We start from the raw sequence: 17,153 nt of genomic DNA on the forward strand, positions 1-17,153 counted from the left end.
GGCTATCCGCACCTCTAACCCCTTTGAGGGGCCACGGCCTTCTCGTACCCGCAACCGTCACTTCTACACCGAGGTTCAAGAAAGGATTTTCAATGAAGTCTATCCCCCCAAGGTAAAGGTGGTTGATCAACAGTATATCAACATTGACCATTTGAAGAAGGATGCATACTTTCATCAAGCACTCGGGATTTGCGAGGAGTTTGGTTTTCTTCCCATTATGTCTTTCCAATGCAACTATGATCCTTACCTTGTGACTCGGTTTTTTGCCACGGTCTATTTTCATGATGATAAAGCTCGCTCCATTACTTGGATGACTCGTGATGAGGTACTCACTACCACTTGGAGCAACTTTGGACAGATTCTTGGCTATCCCATTCCGGACAATTGTGAAGATGACCGTGCTAGTGGTTGGAGGTTTCATGGGAACTCTAATGCAAGCACCAAGGATGTTCTTGATCCACTCTATATGCCCGGTAGATGCAAGCTTGGATTCACTTCCGGTCTTCAACCTGTCTATGATATCATGCTTTGCATCTACCGTGAGACTGTTGCCGTCAAAGTAGGTAACGTTGATGAGATTCACTCCTTTGTCATTGACTTGATGCTTCAAACACACCTCCAGAGGGGCAAGGGTGTGAAGACGGATGTCATGGATTGCCTATGGAACCAGATTTTTCTGCGTATGGTGGAAAAGAGGTCTCCTTCCTTTGCTCCCTTTATCATGAAGCTTATTTCTGAGGTGTGGCGTCAGAAATTTGATGGCGCAATTCTGGAGCCAATATCACCACTTACTGAGCATCCTCGCAAGAACCTCCTTATCAAAGATCATGGGCTCCCACCTTCTGCCACAACAGCTCCTACAGCAGGTCCTTCAGATCCTTCCACTGCTCGTGCTCGCCGGATTGATGGATTTATTGCTCATATGGCCCTTGGGGGGCCTCCGGCCGACTCCGCATATGACCCCATGCTCGAGCCCTCTTGGTACACCAAGCTCAAGATCAAGGTAAAGAAGACCTTCTGTCTCCAGCTGGATATTCAGGACCGTATGTATGACTCCTATGTGGCCGAGAAGAAAGCTTGGCGCCGTCAGAAGAGCATCATGAGAAAGCTTGGTGTGGAACTGTCTCCTCCAGAATCTGAAGAGAATATCCTTCCGAAGCCTCAGTGGATTTCTGCTCATAGCCAGTGGTCTGATGGTGAAGACGGACCCTCCTACGATGTCGACTCCGATATTGGCGGGGACTTCTTGTGAGTCTCTCGGGACGGTAGCATCGCTCTGCAACCTTTTTGGCATCTTGATGTCAAAGGGGGAGAAGAGTTCTATTAGGTTCGGGATTTGCATGGGAAGTCACAAGCTTGCGTTTTCTTTGACTCTTTATGCTTGTGACTTATGGTTATCTTGTTGAGAACCTTTTTATTATGCTTTATGGACCTTATCTATGTGTGTGAGACATAGGGGCTATCTATTTATGTATGAGACATTATCTATCTAGCTATCTATGGTAATGACTAAGTAGACTACTTGTGGTATGATCTCTAAACTCAACACTTGTCTTTACACACATATGCTATGTCTCTCCTCAAGTGCAAGTGATGAATTTGTTTGCTTACCCTTTACCCTTGCACTTGTTGGTTAATCTAAATTGCTTGAGTATATTGTTCCTAGATGATGTGCCTCTTTGTCAAATGCTAATTTTATTGGATGCACATGTCTAGGGGGAGCTTATATCCTCTTACAAGTTCTTTGCTCAAATACTCAATTCCTATGCAAATCTTATATTGTCATCAAGAAACCAAAAAGGGGAGATTGAAAGAACATATATCTTTTTGTAAGTGGTTTTGGTGTTGATGACAATATTTATTTATGACTAATTTCGGTATATAAGATTTGTAGGATGTTGCATGCTCGGTGTGCCCAAAAGTTGAAGTGCTTGCGAGATCAAATGATATTAGTATGTGGTTGATTGTTGGAAGAAAGAATGGAAGAGAAAAGAAAGAAAAGAAAGAAGAACAAAATGGAAGAAGAGAAGAAGAAATAAAGAGAAGAAAGAAATAAGAGAGGAAGGGGTGGCCGCCGCCGGAGGTGCGGGCGGTACCACCGGCCACCCTGCGGCCGGAGCCTCCGGGCTAGGTACCGCCCGCGGTACCGGATATAGGCTGTTTGCCACCGTTTGGTTCCAGGGCGTTGGGGAGGTCCGGCGGTACCCCGGCCGGTACCTTGGCCGGAGGCTCCGGCCTCCCCCCTCCCGGCCTGCGCTGCCTGGCCGACTTGGCCTCGTGGAGGCCTCACGCTGGCCCGCCCTGGCCACGTGGCCTGCCCCGGTTCGCCCGCGCCGTCGACTGCGGCCGGTAGTACCAGCCCAACATGGCCGGTACTACCACTCAGCCCCCTCCAACGGCAGGATCTCCTCGGGGAGTATTTATAGTGCTTCTTCTCCATGGGTTCTCTCTATCACTTCTTCCCCAAAATCTGAGACACCATTGTTGAGCTCCATTTTGCCTAGATCTCTCTACTCCTCCACCCAAACTTCACCATACTTGAGGATTTGCTAGAGATGACCTAGATCTACTCTTCCACCAAAGGGATTTGTGTTTCATCAACATTCTTAGTGGATCTTTGTGAGGTGACCTCGAAGCTACTCTTCGTGTAAAGCTTCGTGGTTACATCTTGGGAGCCTCCAATTTGGTTGTGGATATGTGCCCCAAGCTTCGTGTAAAGGTGCCGGTTGCGACCTCAAGGCAACCGCTTAGTGGAGCGCGGGCTAGGCCTTTGTGGTGTTGCTCATAGGAGAAAAGGGTGAGCCTTCGTGGCGTTGGTTGGACTTCGTGTCACCACACCCCTCCGAACGTAGACGTACCTTCTTGCAAAGGAAGAGAACTACGGGAATCATATCATCGTCTCTCCGTGTGCTCCATATCGGTTACCTCTATCTTCTCACCGCCTTTACTACGTGTATCTTGTATTGTTGCTTGCTATCTTGTCATATAGGTGAATTCACTTGGTTGCATATCTAGAGAATTTACCTTTGTGTCAAGCCTAATTTGAAAAAGTATTAAAATTTGAGATTACACCTATTCACACCCCCTCTAGGTGTCATACGATCCTTTCAAGTCTGCAACCTCCCTACGTGGAGCTTATCCCATACACATGCATGAAAGAATGGCTAGAATATCCTAATCTTTGACATTCCAAACACTAGAGGTGAATCCAGAGTTTCCTGGGAACACATTATCCCACTGCAGTTTCAATACCTCTACAACGCGTTGTTTTCTTTTTCATTAGTTAGTTTTAGCATTTTCATTTTAACTGTTCAACACACTCAGTCAACCGTATTCACTTTTACTTGGAATTAAGTGCATCCTTGAGTAAGTTGTAACAAGAAACAAATAATTAACTATAGCCGGTAGGCTCTCTGTGTGATCGATACACTTATTTCGAAACTAGCTACACCTACATATGCACTTTGCGGATATCACGCTGGTCTTGGTTTCATCTATTAGCACCACATCATTAGCAAAGAGCATACAACAAGAGAGCAGACGTATGGCGGACGAGCTACGGGTAGCTCGCTATCCTCGTTGTTAGTGCGGCCTGAGGATCTTGGCCAAAATCAAATTTATCTCTGATACGACCCATATACTATCAATTTCAACAGTGGGACCTTATAGGGTTGGTCCATCTCCCTTCCACACGATGGTTTCCTCACCTTCTCCGATACGATGCAGATCGGGTAATGGGTGGCATGAGGAAGAGTGGTCGAAGTGCTTGAATCGGGGATGATTTCGCCAGGAGCGAGGGCGGTGGACAGCGTTGCCGGTGGTGCTCTCCGTTAGATTCATTGCAGATCAATCGCGGGGACGGCGGCAAAAAATCAGCCAAGAGATCTCGTCATCCGGCGTGCAGTGCTTCAATATCACGGGCGGAAGAAGGTCTTGTCGACGGTGGCATGTATATTGCGTTGGCGGAGTACACTCTAGCTTGTGTCCATGATTTATTTGATTTGCTCTCTTGATTATTTTGTTGGATCCTAGAATTTTTCCATCCAATCTCGCTCTTCATGGCATTCGTTTTTAAAATTCTAGGTTGACATAATCTTGTCAGATACCAAATGAATCACTTATATTTTACTACCTCCATTCTAAAGGTTAAGGCTTATATTTTTTTAGAAAAGTCAAACCAAGTAAGTGCATGTGCAATTGTTGATAAGACTGTCTTATCTTAATCCTTCCACTAAATTTCGATATAATAATAAAACATGATGTACAATGACTTATTTTTTAGTCTTATCTTTAGTACCAAGACATCCTACATATATGGTGAGAGAGATTGTGCTAAGAGATCCTCTTAGCTAAGAGAAGGTAAAGTCGTTTTCATCTTTCTCTTTCCTCCACCTCAACGTTTATCGTATGTGGCACTATTAAGATATCACCATTGTATATGTCCTAAGCCGGATTATATTTATTGGTTACTTGGTTTGATTTTTCAAAAAAAAAATCTTTAACCTTTGGGATGGGATGGAGGTAGTATGATATTTTGTATATATCATATAAAAATATACTTCATTATCTATCTTATGATAATATTAAATTTATATTTTACATGTTAATGATTAATTTGGTAAAAATTTAGTTAAATTTAACATAGTTTTACTTTCTAAAAATAATATAAGCCCCTAAGTTTTGGGATGAAGGCGATATATTCTAAGGCCATATATATTGGTTCGTCCTTTTCCTCTTCGATAATCTCCAAATGTCTTTCTTGCTAAATTAACTACTCCAACCGAAGATTCGGTACGATTCTGTTTCCAACGAAGAATAGATATGCAAGATGATCGCAGGCAGACGAGAGTGGCGAAATGGAAGACTTCTCTATGACTCTATCACCAACCAATGATCCAGACACCTGACCTCGTTCCCGTTCCCATTAGTTGACCACCCGCATGTGTATTGTGTATTTGTGTGGAAGCAAAACACTGTGACTCTGTGTCCATGGAGCTCCTTCCTTTCTTCCTCCTGCTACTCATCGGCGCCACCGCCGTGGCCCACGGCGAGCCGGCGTACCCTGGCTACGGCGCCGACGACGCCGAGCCGACGTGCGGCGTGAAGGAGGAGTCAGCAGCGGTGCCCGCGCCGGAGAGGCGCGAGGAGTTCGACGGCGGGCGGATCCTGGACATCAGTCACTACTACCGGGAGGACATGCCGGCGTTCGAGTCGGCGGAGGGCACGCCGGGGTTCCTGCGGCTGGCGCGGTCCATGCGCAACGGCTCCGACATCGCCAACTTCTCCGAGCTCCGCCTCACGGCGCACTCCGGCACCCACGTCGACGCGCCGGGCCACGTCTTCGAGCACTACTACGACGCCGGCTTCGACGTCGACACGCTCGATCTCGCCGTCCTCAACGGTACGCACGCACGCCCCTATACGCTTTCTTCTCAGCTTCTTGCTAGGTAGCTCGGCGTCGGCATGTGATTCATTTGCTGTACAGATTATCATCACCTGAATATTTTTTTAAAATCTTAAGTTTGTAATATGGTGTACACTGTGCAGGACCAGCGATGTTGGTTGATGTTCCAAGGGATAGCAACATAACAGGTAAATTACAGAGTCCCCCACATTCTTCATATCCAACTACACACATCAGGTTAATATAAATTAAGCTGGCACGCTAGAATATATATAGGTGGTAGGCTCTTTTATGTCTGAACTCTGAATTTTGAATGAAACGAATCTCACCGGCCGGGTTGCCATTTGGCTCCAATTATGAACCCACCTTTCTGTCCTACTTTTGAGCTGTTACCACCGGTAATTGGTCATCAAACAGAAAATACACCACAATAGGGCCTCTTCGACTCAAAAAAATCGTTAGGAATTTTTTGAGTGATTTTATTGGTATAATTAAACTGTGTAGGGATTTCTTCTCATAATTTATTTGCACTATTTTAATCTACCCAAACCTCATGAAAAGCCCAATCAAACATTATCATGTAGGAATCAAGTGGGTATAACATCGCAATCTTATATTTTATTTACATTCCAATATTTTTGGAATCCCTGAAAGCAAAGGGGCCTTTAAGCGGGAGTGGTGTTTTGGAACATGGGAGCATATGCTCCCTCTATTTTGAATTTCATCTAACACATATTTTGAATTTCAAAAAAATTGAAACAAAAAATTCGCACGTACATCTTCACGTGCTACGCGCTCACAAAGTTGTTTCATAAAAAATGGACTTTCCGTGTGACGTGTGTAAAAAAGAGAAAATTCAGTCCTAAAAATAATGCTTTTTACACGATAAATTTTCTCTTTTTTTACATAGACCATAAAAAATATTGTTTTTTCGTGAAACTTGACGAATGCACGTATATTATGGAGATGTACATGTAGAATTTTTTGTCAAAATTTTTCGACAACTCGAAATATATATTTTTGGTATAGGGAGCATATGCACCCGGGAGCCGAATTGAATTTCCGCCTTTAAGCTGAGATAAGTTTGGGTTTTCCAAACTATCATCCCACGCATACTCTTGTTTTCTCGTTCAATTTTCACATACGAAGAAATGGCCACCCATTTCTTTCAGTTTCAGGGAATGTTTTCTCTTGTGCAATATCTTAAGTGTACATATTAATTGTGCTTCCAGATTATGAAGACTTTTGTTGATGTTACTTGTCCTAATTAATTTTTTCTCTAATTACCTATAAATGTCACACGTCAAATTTTGAGTACTTGTAAGTAAGTAAGATGGGACAACTGAGAAGTCCAAATAGTAAATTGCGAAGTTTAATAGCACAAGTGTGAATACTGATAAAAGTACATGTAGGTACAACTTTCTCTCCTTCTGAACTTTAAAAACGATATTTTCATATCATATAATATTGTTTTTCTACCTGAAATTATATTTCATAAATATTAATGGTAGGTAATGCATTTTCCCATATATACATTAAATCACTCAAATTATTTTTTCCAGCTGATGTCTTGGAATCTCTGCATATTCCTAAAGGAGTCCGGCGTGTTCTGTTTCGAACCTTAAACACTGATAGGTAATGTCTCCATACTATGCGTGCATGCAAGAGTTCCCAAAATAATTATCATGTATAACTCAATCTAGATGAGTAACAAATATGGATGGTGAAATTAAGCATACGTTGTTTGATTTTAGTTAATTCTAGGTGAACGTTTTCATCTAAAAGGGAAATCTGAAATGGGAATCTACCCTAATGTTAATTAGGAGAATGGCTTGAAATCTTTGAATTACATCTACTGTCGGCCGTAAAATTTACGCAAGATTGTATAGAAAAATGTGAGGGTAAATTGACCTTACATTTAAGTACACTTATATAGTTGGATGCTCATGATACGGTTTCATCATAGTTTCACACTAGTTAACAACTGTTTTTTTTTCACCTCTGAATCTAGTCAAAAGGACACATATGTTGAAGACATCTAGATTTGCAAAAAAAGAATTGCATCACAATTAAATCTCATTCGAAAAGAGATGAGAATACCTAAATAATTTGTCAATATTTCCCCTACACTTAATGTTGTCTATGTTGTCCGCATAGTACATCATGAACCAACATATATTTATATCAATGTTCATATTTATTTTCAACGGATCATCTTTTATATTTGTAAATTTAATATATGATATTGGTTCATTTGATTGAGTTTATGTTTTTATTACTAAAACATTATTATACTTGAGTATGACATATTGGATGAGTTATTCTTTATTAAGACTGTATTATGAAGTATGAAACGTGTCAAAGAAAAACAAGAATTTTCTAATGCAGAAAGCTTATGTGGAAGAAAGAGTTTGATTCAAGTTATGTTGGCTTCATGGAGGATGGTGCTCAGTGGTTGATTGATAACACTGACATCCGACTAGTCGGTAAGTTGAAATATCTCATTGCATGTTCATAACAAGCTTTAGTGTGCGTGTTTACATATTATTCAATTAATCTCCCATCCTCCTTCCGCCCTATTCTTTAGTCTTAACGTTCTAATCATGCAGGAATTGATTACTTATCTGTGGGAGCATATGAAGAATGTATTCCAGCTCATCTAGTTTTCCTTGAAAAAAGGGTAAGAATTTTACCAGGTGCAAGTGGTCAACTGATATCTGTCGTCTCATGATGTTATAACTGTGGCTTAATACCATTTACTAGAACCACCCTCGCTGTGTAAACTCTGTCAAAACTATGTTTAACAGTTTAAAAGATGTTGAAAAATACATCTAGTGCTAAATATTCCATATACTCGTCAAAGTTCAAGATAAAGCTCAATCATTTTGAAACATGTATATGACGTCAAATTCAAAATGATTTACATTATTCACCAGTATCCATTTCGCTGCCTGTCAACTTCATTTCTTTCAAGCGGATGGTTTTGATCCTCCGATCACAATCTCTGTGAGAACAAGATTAACACTTGTTATAAACCTGTTATTTTATTTCTTTTAGGAAGTCATCATTGTGGAAGCTTTAAACCTTGAGCATGTTGCCGCCGGAGTATACACCTTGCATTGCTTGCCACTAAGGTTGCGCGGCGCTGAAGGCTCTCCAGCGAGATGCATCCTCATCAAGTAAAAACCGTGAGACATGTTGTCAAGAAATAAGGGGGATATACAACCCATGTGAAGCGATTTTTCATAAAACTGAAGGTCGATCCTCATCCCACCAAGGCATCCGTGTATTGCTTGTATAAATATGAAGTAGCAAATGTGCGTGTCCAGTTTCCAGTTTACAGTAGGTAGAGCAGAGTTTGTTGTTCTGCAAGTAGTACAAGTTTTGTTGTAAATTTGGGAGGTACGAACCCTGTAAAAGGCTACTTGGAAGTGACTCGAAATTCAATAAGGCTAGGCTCAGGCCAATCTAGGTATGCCTTGGCGTGATGCAGGCCAGTTAATAAAACACAATTGGAGAAAGTGACATGTTCAGTTGACTAAATTCACCTGCCTAATAGCTCGCAAGTCCTCCAGGCAGGAAGCTTTGTTTTGTAGGCAACAGGTTCTGTAGCAAGACACTCAGCAGAAACTTGTGTCAGTTGGTGAATACTCTTTCTTGCTTCTTTCCTTCTGCTGAAGTTGTAATCAGAAAATAGATTTTCACTGTCCTAATAATAGTCCTACGGGAACTAAACAACTGGAACACAGAGTTTTTTTCCACGAATAGAGCGCTTTCGCCTTTTTTTTTTGCGGGAACACACAATTTTTTTCCACGAACCGAGCGCTTTCGCCTTAGCTAACTACTAGACAACTGCAGTTCAATCTATCACAGCATATGTAAAGCATGGTAACCAACTTTAGCCTTTGCCAACTTTGACTGCCACCATACTCTGTTTCTCAAATTCGACAACGGAATGCAGCACAAGAGAAGCAACTGAATGCGCAGCTTAACTGAAGCGTAGACGTGATGCCAGTACTCTGTTCCGTTTGGTGATTTTCTGTCTGGTTTACAGCTGCCTATGGAATGAAGCACTGGGCAAGATCATCTTTCCCTAGATACCTGTACTGCAGCTGCAAGGCAAAAGAGGAGAAAAGAGATTGATTCCCGATGCTTTCCTTGGCGGTAGAGCAAGAGGATAGTCTCTCACTCGCTTCATCTTCAGTTACTTTTTCCTTAGCAGCTTCTACATAAACGAAAGGGGCCGGTGATGGTCTCGCTTCTAGCTTCCTTTTCTCTTTTACGAATAGTCGAATACAGCGGAGCGAGCGAGGATGGGTGTTGGAGTTGGTCCGTCATCGTCGCCATCGTCGTCGAGATGCAAGAGCACGGGGGCGACCATGTCGGTCACGCACCAGCCACCGGCGTCGAGCAGCGGCAACTGCTGCTGCTGCAGCATCAACATCTACGTCAACAACAACGTGCAGGGAGTCACCAACTCCGTGCTCTTCGGGAGCAGCGTGGCCATGAGAGACCCTGGAGCTCGCGTCGTCTCGTCCCGCCGGCCGCCGCGAGGTCGTCGTTTTTGCAGCGGAAAGCGGAGGCGGCAGCAGAACAAGATGACGAAGACGACGATGTGGGCCGCTGCTGCTATGGTTTGCCTCGCCATGGTTGTTCTGATGCTGGGTGTGAGGCGTATGTAAATACAGTTAAGCTGAATTCAGGTATACCGATGCGTGTGGTTCTATATTCTGACGCGACAGTACTTTATCCAGTTTTTTATCTTTCAATTCTTTAAAAATAATTTATATTAATAAAATGTTTAAGCATTACACGTAGTCTGTGAGCAGGCGGTGTGAGACACCGGTCGTCTCTACGGAAACATGCATTGAACGGAAAGCGTTCCCCTCGCGTCGCCTCTTCTAAGGCGACGGGAGGGGCCTTAACTCGCGTCGCCGCCGCCTCCCCACCCTGCTGCCCCCTCCCTCTCCGTCCCCTGAGGCGGCTGCCGGTGAAGACCTGCAGCGCCTATGATGGAGGCAGCGGGGATCTACGCACGGAACCCATGTGAGGATGTATGGAGGCAGGCAGAGGGGAGGGGGGGTTGGTCCTCTTTGGTGCTGCCTGGCGGCTCTCCGCCCGCCGTTCCCCTCTCCAGATCGGCCTCGCGTGGTGCTGGGTGGAGGTGGGAGGCGGTGGGGGCTCTGTTTGTGGTGGCCCTGGTTGGGACCGGGTTCACCGGGGCGGCGGCCCCGGTCGACGTGGACGGTGTCGGCCCTGCGGCGGGCGGCAGCCGTGGCGTGTTATCTTCCTCCTCCCGGGCGTGCGGGCGGCGTGGAGGCGGCGATTGAAGGTCGCGGCGGCGCGGGGGCTGCTCGCCGGCTCCAGCTCTAGATTCGAAGGTGAAGGCTTTTCCTTGCTTGATCTGTTCACCCTCCTGCTTGATCTTGGTCGTGGTAGCCTTGCTCGCCGGATCCTGAGGATGGGCAGGCGGGTTGGTGTTGGGGACATGGTATCAGGGGAAACCGTTGGTCGCACCTGCTGGCCACGACGAGGACGATGCTGCCAGCGCCGTTCCCCTTCTCGAAGGCCTCGTTGAGGTACCTACCTCTCCTCACCACCACGCCTCTGCTGGGTGAAATCCCCTGGTTCCCCGTGCGGACGACGGCGGCGTTGCAACGTTACTCTCCTTCCTGAAGGCATCATCTTGGGTTCTGTAGCGCTGTTGGTCGAACAGTGATGCTTGGAGGTGGCCATGGCGACCCCGGTCGCTTCTCTTTGGTGCGTCTTTGTCCGACAGCTTCATCTGGTGCTACCGTGGTGCCTTTGGTGGTGGTGTTCTCGGTGTAGCCCCCTAGGGGTCTCTGGTGGGTGCCCTAGGCAGCATTGCTCCCTGCTTCATTGTGTTCTTGGGGGAATACTTTGCCTCCTGACGGTACGGCGTCCTTCCGATCCAGAGCGAGGGACAAGGGGTCCTTTCCGGAGGTGAACTGGATAAAGCTTTGAGCCTGTTGCTTGTTGGTGTATCCCAATTGCTTCTCTTGTGACCACGCTGCCTTCTGGTCTATCTCAGTGTCGGATAGTGCTAGGTGGCTCAAGTTGTGTGTTTTTGTTGATCCTTAGTTTGTTTGTGTTACCTATTATTAGTTTGTAATAAGCACGTTGTATCTGTTGTTGTGGTGTTATTAATTTAACCGCTGGGCTAAAACCTGATGTTAAAAAAAAGGTGGTGTGAGTCTCTGATTCCAAATCAAACAAGACACCAAAGTAGTTAGCTGTTCTTGTAGGCATGTGGTTTTGTTATTTTTCCCTGTTATTTCTTTCTTGCATATGTATATCTCATTTAAATTTGTTTCTGTTTAAAATTTATGTGAGTCTTAAACACTTGCAGCGAAAATTTCTTGATAATAAAACTGTGCGTCCTCCTATTCTCACTTGCAAGTGGGATTATAATTGATATTTTCTACAATTGCAAATGGGGTTGATTTTTTTTTTATCCAGTTGCAATAGGGGTTGGAATAAAAATAAAATCTAGAGTCAAGTGAGGTTGCAACTAAGATTTTTCCACTTGCAAGTTTGTTTGCAAATGATATTTTTCTCAATTGCAAGTAGGGTCGCAACTAAGTTTCTTTTTTCAGTTGCAAGCTGGGTTCCAACTAAGATTTTTTCCAGTTACAAGTTTGTTTCCAACTAAGATTTTTATTTTTATTTTTCTCGGTTGCAAGTAGGGTTGTAACTGAGTTTTTTTTTAGGTGCAAGTCAAGTTGCAATTGAGATTTTTTTTCATTTTTTCTTGGTTGCAAGTAGGATAGCAACTGAGTATTTTTTCCAGTTGCAAGTAGGCTTGCAACTGAAATTTTATTTTCGATTTTCCTCAGTTGCAAGTAGAATTGCAACTGATTTTTTTCAGCTGCAAGTCGAGTTGTAATTGGAAATTTTTTTTTGCAGTTGCAAATTGGGTTGAACCTGAGATTTTTTCCAGTTACAAGTCAAGTTGCAATTGACAATTTTTTTGTAGCTACAAGTCAAGTTGCAACTTAGAATTTTTATAGTTACAACTCTATTTGCAACTGAGATTTTTATGAGTTACAAGTGAAGTTGTAACTAGAATTTTTTTCCAGGTTTGCAACTGATATATTTTTGTTGCAAGTTGGCCTATATAAAAGTTGTAAACTAGTTTTAATTTTCTAAGTTGTTTTATGCATATACTCGTAACATCTAGCCAATATTTATTCTGGTCTTAAGAAGCACTCAGCCAACCAATGCGTACGTACGTGACAACCTGGCGAAGCAAAGAGTCTCAAGTTTCTGTATACGAGAGAAACAACCTGTGGTTGGATGGTTAGGAGGGCAGTGGCACCTCCAGCCCACTAGAGTTCAAATCCCAGATTTGACACTTTGGTGTCTTATAAAGGCGGAATATTCTTCAGTGGGAGGCGACGTTTCCGTCGACAGCGAGGCGCCTGTGGTGACTTCGTCAATCTCAAGACCCGCCGAATCAGTCTTCAACGCAGTCTCTTGGAGGTGCTCATAGGGGTAGGGTGTGCGTGTGTGCGTTCATAGGGGTGAGTGTGTATGCGTATGTATGAGCGTCTTTGATTGTACTGTGTTTCGCAAAAAAAAAAATTTCTGTATACGGAGTCTGTACGTGATTAACAACTAAATTAGAAGTATAAAAGAGGCTTACGTCAGGTGAATGAGAAGGAGATTTGTTGTCAAGTCAGCTGAGAATTAGATGCACCCTAAATAAAAATATACGCATCACGGGTAATCCCCATTAAAACTGCATATGCGCGGATGCACCTAAGTCGATGGAGAACCACTGTGTTTCGCAAAAAAAAAGTTTCTGTATACGGAGTCTGCACGTGATTTAACAACTAAATTAGAAGTATAAAAGAGGCTTACGTCAGGTGACTGAGAAGGATATTTGTTGTCAAGTCAGCTGAGAATTAGATGCACCATAAATAAAAATATACGCATCATGGGTAATCCCCATGAAAACTGCATATGCGCGGATGCGCCTAAGTCCATGGAGAACCAATCAGAAGATTACGTTGTTATCTATATTGGACAAAAGTATCCCTCATCATGTCCTCTAGCCATGTAGATACTTCTATAAATAGATTGAAATTCTTGCATGAGTAAATAACTTGCATAAGTAAATACATCAACGTTATGTACGGGCAGATAACTTGCATGAGTAAATAATTTTTATTATTAAAAAACTTCTCATTTCTACATAGTCATAACGATCAAATAACGACAAGCGGCTTCCACCCTAACAGGTATTTTAAACCTATAATCCACACTATTTAGCCAATTATGGAATATATTGACAATGTTGCATGACGAGTATAAGGTAGAATCTATTTTGAATGACTAATATCAAATTTGTACCGGAAGAATAAGTTTTTATAAAGTTGCCTGGCTCGGAGAGGTAAGCCATGGTCGGATCAACCTGCGGGTTGTCTTAACATCAAAAACCGAGAACATGGGGTGGTGTGGAGGGGAAGCCAACGAATGCATTAGCGAGCCAACCGTGAGGCAAGTCGGACTGCGGAACATGGGGCGGACCTCTTAACGCTAAGCATTGGCGGGCCTGCATTATTTTTGACAAAAAACTAATCATGTGGTATTCGGCCCAACAATTCCAGCTGTCATCTTGGTCCAGCAGCAGCCCAACAGCAGCAATAGGCGCCCGTATCCTTGAGGCCTCAGTCCAGGCGAATCCTATACACCGACCAGGTCGGTGTATACGATGCGCCGCACACCCTCTCGTTCATTTTGGGCCGGCCCATATCCCGCCGACTGTTTCTTCTGGCTTTTCCCCATGCTTCTTCTCCGGAATATCCGCCGCTGAGAGTCGAGAGTTCCTTCTCCCGTTCGTTCCCCGAGTCCCGTCCTCCGCCTCCGCCCCTTTCTCGCTCGAGTTCGGGATCTGATTCGTTCGTCTCACACCGGTGGCGGCGGGAGGTCAGTTCTGTTCCTTCTTCTCCCCGTACGCGCAATAATGGATTCGTGTTGGTTAGGATTTTTCCAGATGATTCATTCGTTCTGATTTTTTAGATTGCTTGTTAGGATTCGTATTGTTTTAGAGATCCCCATAGACTTTGTTTCCGTGGATAGCCGGTCCTGCCCAACATCTCAAGCCTATGATAGCCAATTTTCACGTGCGCCGCGCATCTGATGTGTTTAGTGAGTTGGTCTTATGCTTTGTTCTTTGCTTAGCTTTTATCTGTGTCTGTGTTTCTCCTTTTTGGTGTAGCTCGTAATGTGGTGCCTGTAGTTAGCAACACTCATATGGGGCCTGTAGTTAGCAACACTCCTAGGCAGTAGGCAACTAAGGCAAGCAATATCAAAAGGATAGGATGGTTTTGTGTAACATTCACAATGTTTTTTGGTCACAAACTATTATTTTATCCGGTCAATGGAACAATTTGGGGGACATGTGCCACTGTTATATTGCAATGTTCATCCCGTCGGACATCGAATCGTACATAACGGGGATGTACTCCGTCTGTCTAACAGGCTGTTGAAAATTGTGTCGCTGATCGCGCGGTGCTGCCGCTAGAGAATTCTTTAGGTGGCAGCATACATCGAAACTACGACCTTCTGCTTCGCCATAATAAGCTGCACATTGTTGGCGAGGTGCAGCTCATGGTTCGCCACTGCTTGTTGGCCAACCGTGGCATCAAGATTGAGAACCTACGGAGCGCCATGAGTCATCCTCAAGTGAGCCTGATTTGCCCAGCTGTTCCACGGATTTATTTCTGCAATTTTTTTCATTAGTCTCTATTGGGTTTCATATCTTCTTTTCTGAAAACTAATGTGTAGGCCCTTGCGCAATGTGAGCAAATACTGACGAAGTTAGGCATCGAGCATAGAGAAGCTGTTGATGATACAGCCGGCGCGGCCAAGGTAGGACACTGTTTATCCTACCTGTTACACTGATTATTATTATAACACTTCTTGGTTATCACAAAAATTGTGTGAACTTGGTTGTTCAGTATTATCTCAGAACACCAAGTGGGTTTATCTAGTTGATTCTGTTATTACTAATCAAAGTAATATGTGTCCTTTAGTATATTGCAGAACCAAAACTCCAAGACACTGGTGCAGTTGCTAGTTCGTTAGCTGCTTAACTTTTTGGACTTGATATTCTTGCAGAAAATATCCAGGTAGAACAAATATATTTCCGAAATCATAATAGAACATCTTATCTCCTTTTTACTGGAACAGTAACTTACATATTTATGTAGGATGACACAGATAACGTAACCCGTTTCATGATGCTGGCTAGAGAACCCATTATTGCTCGCACTGATAAGCCATTCAAGGTACTAAAATTCATTCAGTTTTTTTCTTTGTTTTCGAAACTTTCTCTCTTTTTTTCAATAGAATTTTATGACTAAGTGCAGGATGCATCGTTTTTGGTCTGAACACTAAATGAAACACCAAATGTAAATTGCAAAAAAAGGCTCTTTTTAGATACAGGGAATCTTCCTGCAATTCACCGCTCGTATATTTCCAGTAACTGTTAATAAAATATAGCTCTATCATCATATGATCTCCAGACCAGTATAGTGTTCTCACTAGAAGAAGGGCCTAGACAACTCTTCAAGGCGCTCGCAGTGTTTGCTGCTCTCAGAAAAATAATCTCACCAAGGTAGTTTCAACAAACTCATGAGTTCAGTATTTATTTAAAACCCACATGCGCTGTTTGAAGCCGAACTGATAAGTCCTGCATCGTTTTTGTATGGTGATGCGCAGATGGAAAGTCGTCCACACAAGAAAAGACCTCTACGTGTAGCTGATGATAATTGTTCCACACCACCGAAGTAAGAACAAAGATTTATTCATTTGAGATTTAATCAACAGTACACAGATTGAGCTATATGAAAACTTTATATACAATAATGCTTCTCAAACTGTTGTACCAGGCACTTCGACTACCTTTTCTATGTCAATTTCGAGGCGTCAATGGCTGATCCAAATGCTCAGAATGCTCTGAGTAACTTAAAGGTGTGGTGTCATTGTTTAATATGGTCTGGTTTGTAAGCGAGCGGTGACTCAATTCGTTTTGTTTTTGTTTCTTGCAGCAAGAGTTTGCTACATTCCTGAGAGTTCTTTGAAGCTATCCCACTGATGTTAGTGAAACATGAATTTTCTGGCACCTGCTTCAGATGATGTGCTTCTGAGTTGGTTGTCAATATTTGGCTCTGGAAGAGCAGCATTTTTTCAACGAGGAAGAGTTGCCATTTTGTAACTCCACCATTCGTTTCTGTCCACATTAAATCTTCCTGGGGGTACGTTGTTCATTCCATGTTACATTACTTGTCCAGATGCTCTTTACTTTCTGTGTGAGAGAATTCTTGACATATTTCCTTTTTTTAATCTGAGAGCTCGCAAGGGCTTATATTACATAGTGCTAGATACTTGGTGGAGATTTCCATGTCTTACAACCAGAGTCTGTCGGTTTGTATCCAGTCAAGGTTCCTAAATAGTTTTTTTTAAGCTTTTGCCATAATTTTTGTAAGGGAGGAGGCTATATGAACATGATAATGACCATTTCACACAGGTAATCCAAGTAATGAAATGGGTGATGCCGTGATGGAATAGAAATTTCCATGTCTTACAACCAGAGTCCTGAGATGAATTCAATAGGACCATTTGCAGGTAATTTTCTAAATATCTAATGTTTCTTTTTTCTAAAAAATAATAGGTTTGTTCTTTTTTCAATTGCTGTACAAATTGTTTTCTAACTGGTATA

At 43.1% G+C, this 17,153-nt stretch overlaps 1 protein-coding gene and 1 pseudogene across 1 annotated transcript; both read left to right on the forward strand.

The window, feature by feature from the left end:
* Positions 1 to 4,978: 4,978 nt before the first annotated feature.
* LOC124653235 (cyclase-like protein 4) lies at positions 4,979 to 8,879 on the forward strand. The gene is made up of 6 exons (XM_047192301.1): positions 4,979 to 5,401; positions 5,548 to 5,592; positions 6,967 to 7,039; positions 7,793 to 7,890; positions 8,014 to 8,084; positions 8,462 to 8,879. The coding sequence occupies exons 1-6, from the start codon at positions 4,990 to 4,992 to the stop codon at positions 8,585 to 8,587; spliced, it is 825 nt and encodes a 274-aa protein (XP_047048257.1). The 5' UTR covers positions 4,979 to 4,989; the 3' UTR covers positions 8,588 to 8,879.
* A 1,581-nt stretch (positions 8,880 to 10,460) lies between these two features.
* On the forward strand, positions 10,461 to 16,762 carry LOC124656523 (annotated as a pseudogene).
* The last annotated feature ends 391 nt before the right edge of the window (positions 16,763 to 17,153 follow it).

This window comes from Lolium rigidum, chromosome 5, assembly GCF_022539505.1.
Source record: "Lolium rigidum isolate FL_2022 chromosome 5, APGP_CSIRO_Lrig_0.1, whole genome shotgun sequence".
NCBI classification, from domain to species: Eukaryota; Viridiplantae; Streptophyta; class Magnoliopsida; order Poales; family Poaceae; genus Lolium; species Lolium rigidum.

Coding starts and splice junctions, on each gene's coding strand:
- LOC124653235 (XM_047192301.1), top strand. CDS start 4,990: ATGGAGCTCCTTCCTTTCTTCCTCCTGCTACTCATCGGCGCCACCGCC. Junction 5,402..5,547: donor CGATCTCGCCGTCCTCAACG/GTACGCACGCAC, acceptor TACACTGTGCAG/GACCAGCGATGTTGGTTGAT. Junction 8,085..8,461: donor TAGTTTTCCTTGAAAAAAGG/GTAAGAATTTTA, acceptor TATTTCTTTTAG/GAAGTCATCATTGTGGAAGC.